This window comes from Danio rerio, chromosome 4 (assembly GCF_052040795.2).
Source record: "Danio rerio strain M-AB ecotype USA chromosome 4, GRCz13ab, whole genome shotgun sequence".
In the NCBI taxonomy this organism is placed as follows: domain Eukaryota; kingdom Metazoa; phylum Chordata; class Actinopteri; order Cypriniformes; family Danionidae; genus Danio; species Danio rerio.
Window position 1 is genome coordinate 22,922,223 of NC_141024.2, and position 15,739 is coordinate 22,937,961.

At 33.5% G+C, this 15,739-nt stretch overlaps 2 protein-coding genes across 18 annotated transcripts in view; one reads left to right on the forward strand and one right to left on the reverse strand.

The window, feature by feature from the left end:
• Positions 1–15,739, reverse strand: part of orc5 (origin recognition complex, subunit 5) — a 70,457-nt gene that overhangs the window by 4,941 nt on the left and 49,777 nt on the right. For 8 of the 17 annotated variants that reach the window (XM_087246401.2, XM_087246403.2, XM_087246398.2 and 5 more), the window contains 8 exons: positions 10,921–10,965; positions 4,787–4,903; positions 3,259–3,351; positions 2,322–2,507; positions 1,688–1,762; positions 1,393–1,504; positions 925–1,055; positions 678–726 (listed from right to left, as the gene is read on the reverse strand). In XM_087246401.2, coding sequence (XP_087102527.1) covers positions 678–726; positions 925–1,055; positions 1,393–1,504; positions 1,688–1,762; positions 2,322–2,507; positions 3,259–3,351; positions 4,787–4,900 — 760 coding nt within the window. In that variant the 5' untranslated portion in view covers positions 4,901–4,903; positions 10,921–10,965. Of the gene's footprint in view, positions 1–677; positions 727–924; positions 1,056–1,392; positions 1,505–1,687; positions 1,763–2,321; positions 2,508–3,258; positions 3,352–4,786; positions 4,904–5,100; positions 5,293–10,920; positions 10,966–15,739 lie in introns of those variants that run through there. The other 9 variants (XM_087246397.2, XM_087246409.2, XM_087246408.2 and 6 more) reach the window with 4 other exon arrangements.
• lhfpl3 (LHFPL tetraspan subfamily member 3) overlaps positions 7,246–15,739 on the forward strand; it is a 54,141-nt gene continuing 45,647 nt past the window's right edge. Inside the window, exon 1 of the mRNA NM_001003444.1 lies at positions 7,246–7,656. Within this exon, the coding sequence (NP_001003444.1) occupies positions 7,254–7,656 (403 nt within the window). The 5' untranslated portion in view covers positions 7,246–7,253. The remainder of the gene's footprint in view (positions 7,657–15,739) is intronic.

Consider the following 15,739-nt stretch of genomic DNA (forward strand, 5'->3'; position numbering starts at 1 on the left):
ATGTCCTAAAAACTTTCTGGCAGGGGTGTTGAAGCAAGTTGGAGCTAAACTCTGCAGGACTGAGTTTGGACACCCCTGAACTATGCCCTTAAATAAATAAAGTAAATAAGTCAAGAAAGTCAGAAAATAAATAAATATATTATTAAATGTACAGTTAAAGTCCAGAATTATTAGCCCCCCTTTGATTTTTTTCTTTTTTAAATATTTCCCAAATGATGTTTAACAAAGCAAGGGAATTTTCACAGTATGTCTGATAATATTTTCTCTTCTGGAGAAAGTCTTATTTGCTTTTTTCAGCTAGAATAAAATATTTTTTTCTTTTTTTAAAAAACAATTTTAAGGTCAAAATTATTAGCCCCTTTAAGCTATATATATTTTTTCGATAGTTTACAGAACCATCATTAGACAATTACTTACCTAATTACCTGCCTAGGTAACCCTTTAAAGTTAACTTTAAGCTGAATACTAGCATCTTGAAAAATTTCTGGTAAAATATCATTTACTGTCATCATGGCAAAGATAAAATAAATCAGTTATTAGAAATGAGTTATTAAAACTATTATGTTTATAAATGTGTGGAAAAAATCCTCTCAGAAATTAGGGAAAAAATAAACAGGGGTGCTAATAATTCAGGAGGTAATAATTCTGACTTCAACTGTATGCATAGCTGTGTTTACCTTCTCCTTTCTCCAAAGGTTCACAGAACTTGGAAAAGTTCAGCATAGCCTGTTTAAACAAAAATTAAGAGTGTATTTTAGAATATTAGGCAGTTTAGTAGAACTTGCTCAATTCTGTCCTTTATGAAGCAGTGAAAGATGCAAAAAAGAGAAAGTTTTACTCTCTACCTGCAACATCATAAAAACTGCTACACATCAACTGCTCCGTTTATAGACCTAGACAATTTAAAGGGATGGATGATCTCACCAGGTGCCTGAGCTCCCTTAGATCCCTGCACACCGAGAAGAAAACCCCCAGCAAGATGTTTATGTAGGAGGCGTAGAGCTCAGGTGTGTAGGATGGGTGATGATCCTTTGACAGAATCTGCACAAGCTCCACTGTGGAAACCAGAAAACAGAAGTTTTCAGAGTGTTTCAAACACCCATCCAAATATTAACAGTGTCCTTGTCCTTGTTTGCAACCTGTATTAAAACTCACCTCATTGTGATTATATTGAGAAAGCACAAACGGTTTTACAAAAGCCCTCAAATGCCCGTTCTAGTTTAATCCCATCACAAATTTGATGTTTCAAGTAGAAGGTTCTTAGTTACATAAAACATAAATTGACAAATCTGATCTTTAGTCATGTTTATAAAACACTTTTATTTTGTGGTACAATTACATAATATAGTAAAAACAAAGCTCTTTATTGCATAATCAAAATCTGCCACTCACCTTTACTGTAATCTGGGAAATGAAAAAGCAGAGGTTCAAAGCAGCCGGTGTTAGGACGAAACTTTTCCCACACTATTTCGCTGAGTAAGATAATGGTCACATTATCATTTACCTGCAACAGATAGAAAATGCATCAATGATGGGAAGTTATTATATTTCCACATGTACTCTATTCTAACAAAATTTGTGGCTCTTATTAAGCATTGGCCTCTTTATAAATGGATGAGATTGTAACCCTGTTATAGTAAAGCATTAGCAAAATTGAGTGTGTGTGTGTGTGTGTGTGTGTGTGTACCAGTTCCTGTAGGCGCAGAAGAGCAGGAAGCAGGCTGAAATCCATATCTCTTATGCGTTCAGCTCGGTCCAGAACCTACAGAGACATTTAATAACTTACAGTATATGTTATCTTTAACATCAATGGCATAAAACAAACAAAAGTGTGGAAAAAATAAGACACCTTTTAGGCGGTCAACATGTAATATTCTATATATTTTATTTAACCAAATGTTGGCGAAAATATGACTAAAAATGATCTAAAAATATTAATTATTTATACTCAACTGTTGTCTTTTTCTGCAAATAAATTATGCAAATGATAATAATATTATCATTTGAAATAAAAAAAAAACATGTTATCAGTAGTTTAAAAAATATATAATAAAAACACAAAACATCTATGAATGGCAAATCTAGATAACTGATAATATTTTTATTAATAATTACTGATAATATGCACACTGTGGCATGTATACTGCAATATATACATCTGCAATATTTTGATAATTATGTATATATATACATAATGTATACAGTATGTGTGTGTGTGTGTGTGTGTGTATTGCATAGCCCTAATAATAACACCAAAATACTGACAAATCTCCAAACATAAGCAAAACCATTGAATGTTAAATATTAGAATGAAAACTCACTATATAGCGTGTCTGTGTGGCAGGTGTGTTGGAGCTCATCTGTTTGTACAGGCGTACAAAATCTGACAAAGACGGACAACGCGGAAGCAAAGCAGCTGAATCTGGTCCGAAAAGGGCGGACAACACCTGGTAAAACAGCAGTCCAGCGGACACGCACTCCACACAGTCCACTGAAGCATGAGGAAGCTGCAAAACACACACAACACCAAAATACAGCCATTGTCTTTCACTTCTGACACTAAACATGTTTACTCAAGAAACCTAAAATGAAGGCAGAAAAACACTAAATGGATTTTTTAAATTGAAGTAGTTTTGTTAAAAACAAATCATCCTATGTTTATTATTTTTATATATAGTTATATATAGTTTATATATAGTTTATATTGTGATTGATAAATGATCAATTACTAAATCGCTAAAGATAGAGGCCTCATGCTGAACTGAACTTATTTATATATACTTATTAAATGGACAAAGCACAAACAAAATTAAGTAAATAAAAACCTTTTTTTGTATGCAATTGCTTAACAGCACTAATATTAGATTTCCATAAGTCCCAAAACAGACAATTAATCCTCAAAGCTATTAATCGTCAGACAGATTTCATAACTGTGATGGCCCTAGCAAAAACATAAACATCACTTCTAACAGATGCATTACTAATGAAAAACAAATAAACAAGTTCAGCTCGAAATCAAAAAACCTGTTTGACTTACTTTGATATCCTCTGATAACAAAGCATTAGTCTGTGCCCATCATACACGACATCTGCAGCCTGATTCTGACTTATAGCTTAGCAGCATTGATTGTCAATATGGGAGGTGGGGGGGATATCTAGGCAAAAGTGATGTAATGTGCTTCTTCACCTGCATAAATGAGGACTTCTCCAGTTATATGGAAACTCGGGTTTCCATATAATCCTTTTTCATTATCTTACCTCCAGATCCTTCATGATGGTGAGCACCACATGACTCTTTCCCGTTGCTCTGTGCCCATAGATGAAAACTGAAGGATAGCTGTAGTGATCTGGCTGTTAATCAACAGAATAACCACAATTCAAGTTAACAACGAACATGTGACATATCACAACTGTCACTATATAATGCAACAATGCCAGTGTGCAGCATTAAGACAAATTGAACAAGAGTGTTTTTTTAAGAACTATTTTAAATACACTTTTCATATTTATGTGCATGTGAGATAGATATATATATATATATATATATATATATAAAGAAATCATGAAATATTATTTTTTATTCAGTTTTTAAAATCATGTGAGCTTTTAATGAACATGGTAAAAGGTTATAGCATCACAAACTTTTTTTGTCATTTACATAAAGATTTTTTTTGTTTGTTTTCAAAAAATGAAATTGGTCAGAACAATTAAAACATTAACTGTTTTCATTTGTCATAATTTAAAAAAGCAGTGTTATTGCACCAATTAGTTCTTGAACTATTTTTATTGCCGTTTTATATATAATACGTCATTTTAAGTAAGCTATTATAGTACACTTCTTCAATTGATTTTAGTTCAGTAATTGTTAATTATATATATGTAGCTTCTATACATATATGTAATTATTTATATATTGTAGTATGTTTATGTATATTTACTTTCATATTTACATTAAGTTGCATTATTATTACATTTCTTCTACAGTTTATAATGGTGTTTTTTTTTACATTTGATTGTTTTTATTATTTCTATAATTTATTACAAGAACATAAACAACAGTTAAGTATAAAGTAAACTATAACAAAAAATAATAATTCTGCCATTTAACTTTTTTATTATTATTATTGCAAGAACGATACAAACAAAACAATGCCAGAGGTATTAAAATAATAAAAAAACTAAATGAAATAAAATAATAGAAAAGGCTTAAAAAATATTACAATTAAATAATGCTAGGCCTTGCTAACTCACATTAACTTAAAAGTGTCAAACAAATACACGGTTTAAACAGCTATTTTGTTAGTACTTCCCTTAATGGTATTTATATAAATATTTAGTTCTTTAAGTACCACTAAAACAGAGGTTTCTGATTGCTAAATTAACATCGATGACATACATAATATCGATACATAACATAAGCTTCATTTTCCAACTTCTTATCATGGTTAAACCAAAAATAACATATTCATACAGTAAAAGAAAATTTGACAGCACTTAATCGTTTATAAATTTAGATACCTTCCCCCATAACAGTTTTGTGTATTGACAATGCCAGAAAATATAAGGTACTGTTTCTGGGTGAGATGAGCAAAACAATTGACATCCATTTTTTTAATACATCTGGTTAAAAAAAATGCTTAACAGGGTAAAATTAGTGTACTATCTTAAATGAGATTTCTTTGATTTTATTTGTAATTAAATATTTATTAGGTAATACCAAAAGTTTCCTCCAATCAGTATTTTGAGTAAACCAATAGAAAATTACATATTCTGCCATTTAACTTACCTGCCCCATGAGTGACAGCAGTGACGTCACCTGTGTCTCCCTGCATGGCAGTTTTTCAGCAAGGGTGCGCAGTGTGTCTTCAGGATAACCGGGACACTGCAGAGTTACAGGCATCCTCTGATCACAGCAAAACACATGCATTTAGTAAAGTGATAAAAACTACAGATGATAAAAAGCTCGGTTTAAAACCTTGAGCGCACACAGGTGTTTGAACAAACTTAAATGCAAAACCTAGATGTAGATTAGATATCGCATTATTAAAAATGATGCGTTCATTATTGAAGATTAATAACCATAACTGCTAGAACCTATACTGAGAGATATTCACACGTGGTCAAACTAGCAAAGCCCTAAACATAACACTTTTAAGCAAAAACCAGTAACAACAAGAAACATAAAAACCTGATACTCGAGCAAGTTGTGTATCAGCAGAAAGACATTACAATTTTTGGTTATATATTTTCAGCTTTCTTCCTGCACGGTAAACTTCACATCAGTTTCCCCGCTCAAGTCGCAACATACGTCACAAGCCGCATGCGTCACTTCCGGATACGGTACTCTGGGATATGTAGTTCTTGGCAGTTGCTCTTAAATTAATTTTTTATAACGTTTGAATCGGAGAATCTTTGGTCATAATTCTCGCGAAACTCACAGAGACACAAAAACGATTTTGGATACAATTTTATATCGGACTCTGTTTGATCACAGAGTCATGCCAGCGTCTCTTTTCTGAATCTCTCCTGTATCTGCTATGCGGACGGGAGTGACAGACGCAGACTGAATATTCGGGTGTGCCTGAAATCTGCGCTGTTCGCTCGAGCGCGCCTCATTGACAACCACACGCGCGGAATGAATCTTTTCATCCCTGCTTTTTTGCACTGAGTCGACATCACTTTGGTCAGGTGCAGTGGGTTTTCTTGCTCCGAGATGTGCGCGCAGGATTAAATCGGATGGAGCAGTGGTGCGCCGTTAAGCCAGAAGCCGAGAGGAGAGCGACATTTGCGTGTTGCAACTGTCTGTGCGTGTAAATCTGAGAAGAATGGACACGCAAAATATGATGCAGTGCAAGTGTCGTCATCCCAGCATCCGTTATTTCTGTTGAACGCAACAGCACGGCGAGACTGATCACGGAAAATCAGTCTTTTCCCATAGTAGCCTCGTGGAAACGACCATTTGGACTGTACAAGGTAGATTATTGCTTATATAAATGTACCCTTTAGTATATATATGTCTCATTCGCACACCATCCAAGCATTAATTTATTCGGGTCATCATTAAGTATTCATACTGACATTTGCGTTGGGAATATTATCTATGATGCGCTGGAATGCGTCGTCGTCATATGAGCAGTGTTTTCCTATGAGTTTAGTCATTATTTTTATGCTGTCCCGAGTGTGATTATTCACCTTAATGAGATTGCTTGGCTGAATGATGCGGATGCACAGACACTGAATGAGAGGAGAGCTGGAAGAGAACATCATTGGAGTCACGGACAGACTGCCACATCCACGCTGAACGAATCACTGTGACATCTGGCACCAAAACTGCTTAGTCTGTCGCGACATCTGTGAGCTGTTCTGTCTATACTTGAGTTTAGCTGGCACCCCAGGCAACAACCAAGTCCGGATTGAATATACAGAGGACCAAAAGTCCAAACTAAATGCAGAAAGGAGAGAGTCTACACTGAAACTACAGATGAGCTGGACCTGGACTGAATCCAGATAGGATCTGAATCCAAGCTGCATCTGAAAAGGACCAGATTGGGACTAAATCCAGACAGGGTCTGAATCCACACCGAATCCAAAAAGGACCAGATTAGGAATAAATTCAGATTAAATCTGAATCCACAATAAATCCATAAAGGAGCTAAATCTGAGCTGAATCCAGATTCTGGATAATTTTTTGCATCCACACTGAATCCATAAAGGATCTAAATCTGGACTACATTTGAATCCTGACGGACCCGAGTGCAGTTAAAACTGAATCCAGATAAATCAAGATAAAAAAATCAGAGCAAAATCCAGCTTCAATCCAGTCAAAATCCACAAAGGATTTGAGTACAATTTGAATCCACATTGGATCTAAATGAAGGCTGAAATTACATCTAGAGTTATTCTAGAGCAATTTTTAAATTGAGTCTGAATCCAAAGAAGACCTAAATTTGAATTCAGAATTTAGAGCTTGGCTCTAGATATAATCCAGAAAGGAACCTAATCCAGACTGAATCCATAAAGGACCTACATCTGAACTAAATCCAGATCGGATCAGAGTTTGGTTTGAATCTACAAACTGAATCCTATTTCTAGATTAAATTTAGATAATCCAGTCTCAATCCAAGTAGGACCTCTAAATATACAGATTGAGGACCAGCAAACTGAATCCAGTGTAAATACAGGGTAAAGAGGACCTGAGTCCTATACTTGAATCCATAAACTTCTGAATCCATCTATCTGGCACACCTGCAGCAATGCTCCCAGCCACAGAGGCCGCCAAGATCTACCAGACCAACTACGTCAGGAACTCTCGTGCCATCGGGGTCCTGTGGGCCATTTTCACCACCCTCTTCGCAATAGTCAACGTAGTATGTTTCGTTCAGCCCTACTGGATCGGGGATGGCATGGACACACCACAGGCTGGCTACTTCGGCCTCTTTCACTACTGCATAGGGAGCGGGATGTCCCGGGACCTGACGTGCCAGGGGAGCTTCACTGAGTTTGGCTCAATCCCATCCAGCGCCTTCAAAGCGGCGTCCTTCTTCATTGGGATGTCCATGGTGCTGGTCCTCTCATGCATCGGCTGCTTCGCCCTCTTCTTCTTCTGCAGCACAGCCACTGTGTATAAGATCTGTGGGTGGATGCAGCTGGCAGCAGGTGAGTGACTGGGCATAATTTGTAGGTTTTACCGTGACTACTGATGTATAGGTTGACAGGAGCATAATGTGTAAGGCTGGAAATCAGGAAGTTTGTACAAACACAAATACATAATTCAGGGTTTTTGATGGAGAACAACAATTTAATACCCAAAGCATGGTAAATACAATTTTTAAATAACTGCTGTTTATTTTAACATATTTGAAAATGCTATTTATTATTGTGTTGGCAGAGTTAAATATTCAGTTAAATATCATTACCTCGGTATTGTGTCACATTATACTTTAGAAAGTATTTAAATACTTAAACATTTATTTTAATAATTAACATAATAATAATATTGTAAATAATAATAATAATAAAAATAATAAGCTGCTGTTTTGTTTCTTATGATTAGAAAGAACTGCATTGATCTACAGTAGAAAGCTTTTGTACAATATAAATGTTTTTGCTGTTACTTTTGTCGAATTAATGCATCCTTGCTGAATAATTCATTAATTTCTTTAAATAAACATTTGTAAAAAATCCCAAACTTTTCAACAATCATATTTATTGTTAAGAACATCCAAAGACCAATACGTGTGGCAATATAATGACAATATAAATGTAAATTATTCAAAATGTGATATATATGTTTATCATATTAATGTTTTTATTTCTACACAAAGAAAATTTTTTACATTTTCAGGATGTAGTCGAAATGACTTATTTTCAGACACAGTATGTTTGATAGATTACCTATTATCTCTTTTTTTAAACAATAGATTTACCAAATTTATGATTCTTTGCATCTAAAAAGATAATTAAATAGATCTGATATCATTCTGTGAATGTGCAATTCCCCATCAAAGAATTTAAGAAATTTTAATAAAAAAACAGAGTAATGAACCATTAGTTTACACTGCCATCCACTAGATCACTGCTGGGAAGTTCTTTTAGTGCATCTCCCAAATGTGATGCTTTCAGAAAAACTCTTTAAAAATCAGACCCGCTAGCCATTCAGTGAATTCACAGAGGAATTATATTAAATAAATAAATAATGTGGACCATTTTGTTATCCTTAAATTAAACAGTTGAGCATGATGAGAAAATGAGCCCAAGCACTGGATGTGTCTTTTTTCTCCTGTAAAGAGAAAAACAACCGCAGATTGGCTTAGTCAGTTTATTTTTCCCTTGCCGACCAAAGCTGAACGTGTCCTTGATATTTTTAAAGAGGTTTTCTTTGAAGATGCACTGTTTTAGGGCCTCGGAGAGCTGGGTTTGGTTGTGTTGTGCTGTGAAAACTTGCATTAGGGTGTAGAATATATGAAATGTGAAAAGCACATCACTTTTGTTTGAGGCTTTAGCTTAAAAATTAGATTTTTTCATTAATATCCTCAATTTACTTATCCTAGTATTTGGAAGTTTACCTTTTCCATATAGTTCAGACTCCATAACCATTTTAATAAAGTCTGAGGATATATATACAGTGCTCAGCATAATAAAGTATACCCCATTTTGAAAATGAATATTTGTATCCATTTTTCAGTGAATATTGGCAATGTATTTTGGTGCATTTAAACAAAACAGATTTATTAAACAGATTAATTTATTGAAATAATATTCTAGTCTCCAAACATATTTAGAAATTGAAAAATAATGCAATTAAATTCAAGCAAAATATTGCAAAAAAGGCTACATTTTCTTAATTTTTTTGCTTCTCTTGATTTTTCCTCTTTTTAAATTTGTATTTAATATTTTTCTATAGCATATAAATTTAGCTGTAAGACTGTAAGCACACACAAAAATAAAAACAAAATATGAGCAGAAAAACAGATTTTGTTTGAAATTTGGAACTCTGAAATAAGGTTATAGATTTGTGCAATGTAATAAATAATTAAAAAATCATTTATGCTTGTTATCTTTTAATCCTTAAGACAATAGCTATGTTTCCATCATTCAAAAATGCAAATTATGCACAAAACTGGAATATTGCATAAAACATATGCAAATAAAGTAGTGTTTCCAACCAATGAGTCAAAGAGAACAAAGTCGTCACTTCCTGATTAACTGGCGCCAAATATCCAGTGTAAAAACAGAATTTGCTGCAGTAAGAGAAGCTGTGTCATTCTTCTCTTTATTATTGACTTGCGCCTCAGAAGACAATATGCTTGCGGACACGTAATGAACACATGGTGGCGTTTGAAGTTGTGACAATTCTGGAGGTAGTTAATAATATAATAACACTAATACTGAAATGGTTAAAGCCGTTAAAGACAGTTAAAAGACGATAAAGATGATAAAAACGGTTAAGGTTTCAGATGCTTTACAATGTGCTCAGCCGGCTGGTTTGTCCATTTACACACACTTTTATAGTCACATGATCTCTAATAACAAAATCAAATTTTTTTAATGTGTATACTGAAATTTGTTCAGTAAGTGTTTCCATTGTAGGTAATGCACATCTTATCGAATAAAAAAAATTCCTACTCAGTTATGTGCTAAGTTTTTTATGCATATTTTTAAAAATTGATGCATGTTTTGGTGTTTCCATCAACAATTTTTTTGTGTGTGTATATCTAAAATGTGCATAAAATAGGTGGATAGAAACGTAGCTAGTGTTGTTTCTTATTCTTAATAATTTTGTAATTATTTTTTGCATTATAACTTTTTACATTTTACATTTTTTATTTATGGTTATTATTTGATCAGTAACCTCAATACTTTTAGCAGAAAATTGATATCATACACACTTTTTGTTGATTCTGGAAAGTCAGAATAGTGTGAAAAGGCTCCACCCTCTTCAAGAAACCAGCAGCTCATTTGCATTTTAATAAATTAACAAACAAAAATGCTTACTTGCAAATAGGGGAAAATTTGCTTCAAGCTATCATAAATGATTTTGTATTTTGAGCTGAAACTCCAGGGTTCCATTAGTTTGATACATTTCCAGGAGTGACCAACCTTGGATTTTATGTATTTGCTGTTGGAAAGGAGAAATGTACCTCTGGAGAAAATGTACTAAACATATCCAGCTAAATTTCTCAAATTGTCAAGTGTTCTGTAAACATTTTATTTTTTACTGAAAGGATAAAGACAGAGGTTGTCTATTTTTGTGCCTGGCCTCAAGGACTCAAGGACTCACAGTTGTGGACAAATTACTGTCAGAGGTGGCCTGTGTGCAGCTGTCGGAGCGCACTGACACATGATGTTCCTACTGCCCTCCATAATCATTCTTATAGCTGTTTATTTACAACAGTTCTGTCATCCTTTACTCACCCTTACCTTATGTCATTTCTAGAACCCTATGTTTGTTTTCTTCCCCTCCTCCTGAGAATTCAAAAAGGAGAAGTTTAATTGATTGTCCAAGCGCCTCTTTTACAAATAAATGTTCAAACAAATAAAACAAAATAATAGCGATGTTAATATTGAATGTATAATGTATTCCTGTGATTTCAGAGGCAAATTTTTTTAATTTTTTAAGCATTATTACATAAAGCACACAATTCTTTAGAAATCACGCAAATCGATGGACAATCAATTATATTATATATATATATATATATATATATATATATATATATATATATATATATATATATATATATATATATATATATATATATATATAACATTTTTTATATTTTCTGATGATATGAATATTAATTAAATATTTATTAATTAAATATTTATTACATTACACTCTGTTATAACCATAAATTAATATGATTTAAAAGCTTGGAGTCAGTATGATAAAAAAGTAGTAATTAAAAAGTTAAGAAAGATGCTTTAAATTGATTAAAAAGGAGGTTGAAGAAAATAACATTTCTATTTTAGATGGATGCTGTTCCTCTGAATTATCTATTCATCAAAAAAGCTGAAAACAATGCTTTTCTGCGCTTTTCAACATACTGTAGTCCCGTACAATCAATTAAATATGAAGCAACAACCCCCTGGGCTATTAATGATGCAATGATAGTGATGAAAGTATATTAATAATAATATTAATACTAATGATACTGATACCGATACTACTACTACTACCACCACCACCACTAAATAATAATAATAATAATAATAATAATAATAATGTCATAAAAATGCTAAAAAATTGATTCTTGGATGCCTCATGAAATTTAATTCTAATAAATTGGATCAGCCCAATCTCCGAAGATAAAATATGATTGTGGATCAGAGCATTATTACTTGTTAAATGTGAGCCGCAGTGCTTTTGCTCGACTGACATTTTTTAATGAACCAATTAAATCGGCATTTGTCAGTAGTCTTTGAGTAACAGTGGTGTATTTGGCTGTAGTTTTGGAGAGGAATAACCTCAAATATCTCACTGTAGCCTCAGTTTTCAGCAAATGTGAAAAAAAAAGATTACATAATGAGATTTTTAAGGACACCGGCAGCAGATTTTTAGAGGGGCTGAAGCTTAAATAGGTCTGAAAATGCCTGTGGTGCCAAGTTTGAATTTGAAAGCGCAAATAAGTTATAAGAGCCAAAACAGATGGGAAGATTTGACTGGAAGTACTTAAAGGGATAGTTCACCCAAAATTGAAAATTCTGTTATTTTTACACATGCCACCACTTCACTTGTTTTAAATCTGTTTGACCTTATTTTTTCCTGTTGAACACAAACAAGGTATTTTAAAATATATTCAAAAACTGTATCCATTTACTTGCCATTTACTCACTATCAAGTGGTTATAAACTTACATGAGATTCTTTCTTCGGTTAAGATATTTTAAAGAAAGCTTGAATCTTGTAACCATTGAGATCCATAGTGGGAAAAACAAATATAGTGGGTGTCAATGATTACAGGTTTTAAGCTTTTTTAAAATGTCTTCTTTTGTGTTCAACAGAAGAAAGAAAATCAAATGGGCTGAGAACAAGTGAAAGGTGAGGAAATTGTAAGAGAATTGTCATTTTTGGGTGAACTGTCACTTTAAATAATATATTTTTTCCTACTATGGATGTCAATGGCTGCCAGTTTTAAACATTTTTCTAAATATCTTTTTGTATTGACCAGAAACTCAAATGTTTGGGACCACTTGAGGTAGAGTAAATGTGTCATTTTTAAGTGAACTGTCCAGTTTATCTTTAAGTGTCTTTTTCTTTTACTATGACATGACTTTGATATGAATCTAATTAATTCAGTGCTGATGAAGCTGTGATTTGCTTTCTGACTGTTTACATGGGGTGAACACTGCCAGTTTAATATGGATGCCTTGGAGAAGAATTTAAAAAAATTGTGTTAGGTTTTGTATACGCAGTGGAACAAACATAGCCTTAATAATTCATTTGAAACCATTTGAATTGTTTGATACAGCTGAGATTGGAATGGATGTTTCATTCGAGTTTCTAAACATCCTTTATGAAATGGAAACGAGTATTGGCGGTTAGCAATAAAAAGTCCATTTGTATTTGTAATGGCTCATTGATCCAGTAAGCATGTATGTGGGTAATGAGAAACTAATGTTGTCAGTGTTTACTTCTCCGTGCCCTAAAGAAATATAGTCAATGCTGCCGGCCTCAGTGGGTCAAACCAGACTGTCATCTGTTACATTCAGACAGACACAAAGCACAAAATCACAACTGTGAAAACCTGCAGTGTGAACATATGGGGCAGAGCGAAGGGGTGTTCATGTAGTCGACCAAAAGTTCATATTTATAAGACAAATACTTACAAACAAGAACATTAAGAAAACGTCCAAAGGCCAAACAATGATTTTTTTTCCCTTTTCTTGACTAAAGAATTTATTCTTTTGAATAATAATGAATGCCAAATTGTATTGTTATCATTATTACTGGATGCTGTAGATTTAGCAAAAGTCACAGCAAGTGGCATTAACTTTTATAGACAAATAATTTGAGTAAAAGCGGCTTTTCTAAATCCAACACTGGTAATAATAAACTTTTTTTATAAGAATCCAAACTGATGTACTACATAAACTTATGTAATAATGATAAAAAATAATAATTTAAAATAATATATAATATTGCAAATAATATATAATATATAATATATAATATATAATATACATTTAAATATAATAAAACACAATTTTAATGTTTTAATGTTTCTTATTACTTCTAACATATTTTTATGAAATATCCATATTATAATTTTTTGTTTATTCCCCCGGCAAATTCTGACTTACTTTTTGAATTTACTTTTCAACCAGCAAGTTTTTTTTTTTTTTTTTTATTGACCGGAAATGACACAGGCTTCTTCCAAAAGATAATAAGACCATGTATAAGAGGCATCATTGTGGACAAAAAAATATTAGCTTTCATTTACATTCACACAAAAAGTGTCATGCTTAAAATTGTTCAAAGTATTATTAAGTATTAATAAGTGCAAAGTATTATTTTAAAAATACAAGATGTTCCACACTGTGAAAAATTTCTCAGGATGTGGTAGGAAGCCAAAAGTGACACCTGTGCGGGCCAGGAGGATAGTGAGAGAGGTAAAAATAGAATTCAAGGATCACCATTAAGACCATCCTGATGAATCTGGGCTCTGCTGGTGGCAACATCTCAAGACAGATAGTTCAATGGACACTGTACACTGATGCGCTCTATTAAAACAGACCAAGGAGGACACCACTTCGCCAGAGTAAGCGCACAAAAGCCTGTTTGGCCTTTGAAAATGCTCATCTATACAAAGTGTAATTCAAGTTGTATGTTTTATGGTTAGATGAGATAAAGGAAAATTATTGTTTGGGCATAATGATATAGCCTTCAGTTGGTATAAAAAAGGAGAAAACTTTAAACCTATGTACGGTTGTGCTAGATCGAATATGGATGTGGTTGGAAGTTAACGAGAATGATTTATATTATTTATTAAATTTTCCATTTATTGTATTTTATTAAAGTCTATTAAATGCCTACCCCCACTCCAACCCTAAAACCACAATACTGTAAAAATATAGAATTATTGTTATATATTGTCATATAAAAATGCTGCTATATTGTTGTGCATATCGCACTTCCGGCCGGCCGCATAGCTGTTCTAGACTTTGCCTCCTATGAACACCATCTCATTCCCCACTGTCAAACATGGTGATGGCAACCTAATGATTTGGTGGGTGTTTTTGAGCCAGTGAACTAATCACAGTAAATGGCACCATGAAAGAGGAGCAATAGATCAATATTCTCAACAACTACAAACTTGGTCTCAGGCACCAGTGGACATTTAAGTATGATAATGATCCAAATTGCACAGTAAAAAAAATGAACAAATGATTAACATTTTGCAGTGGCCCAGACAGAGTCCTGACTTAAATCCAATTGAGAATCTAAAGAAGCTAAAGATCAGGGTGATTGCAAAGGAGATCCTCCAACCTGAAAAGTTAGAGCTCATCGATTAAGATGAATGGGCAAAAATACCAGTGGAGACATGCAAAAGATGGTCAGAAATTATAGGAAGCGTTTAAATGTTGTAATAGCCAAAAAAAAGTTTTTCTATTGATTATTGAGAGGGGTATGAATAATTTTGGACGTGCCTCTTTTTGTTCAAATAAATTAAAGCTACGATTTTTCCCCCACAATGATGCCTCTTGTACAGCATCCTATTATCTCTTGGGAAAAGGTTAAATAAAAGTAACTTTAAGTCAGAATTTTCCAGGGGTATAAATCATTTCGGGTTTGACTGCATATGCAATGCTCTTGTTTTTCAGAAAATATAAAAATGTTGTTATTTAAGATTCTTTAATGTCACTTAATGTCATGTCAGTGATATGATGAAAGATATCCCACTTCCAAGAGTAATTATAGAGTTACATAACATATGGATGAATGTACACAGTGAGCACATCGGTTAAGGGTTATGAGCTTCACAGACACGAGACACACTAATGGAAGCAGGGCAGCGCGGGGCAGATTGTGAATGAAGAGCTGATAACTGACTGTACTGTACTTCACATACTCAATGACTCACTCATTCAGTTCGTTCCTGGCCTCCAATAAAACACCCACTCCTCTATCTGTCGCTTCACTGGCTCCATGCATACAGTTATCATCTGATGTGGTGTTCTGCAGAGTCATGCCTTACTATACTTTGCATTATCTGCAGGTGTAATGGACGTTGTAATTT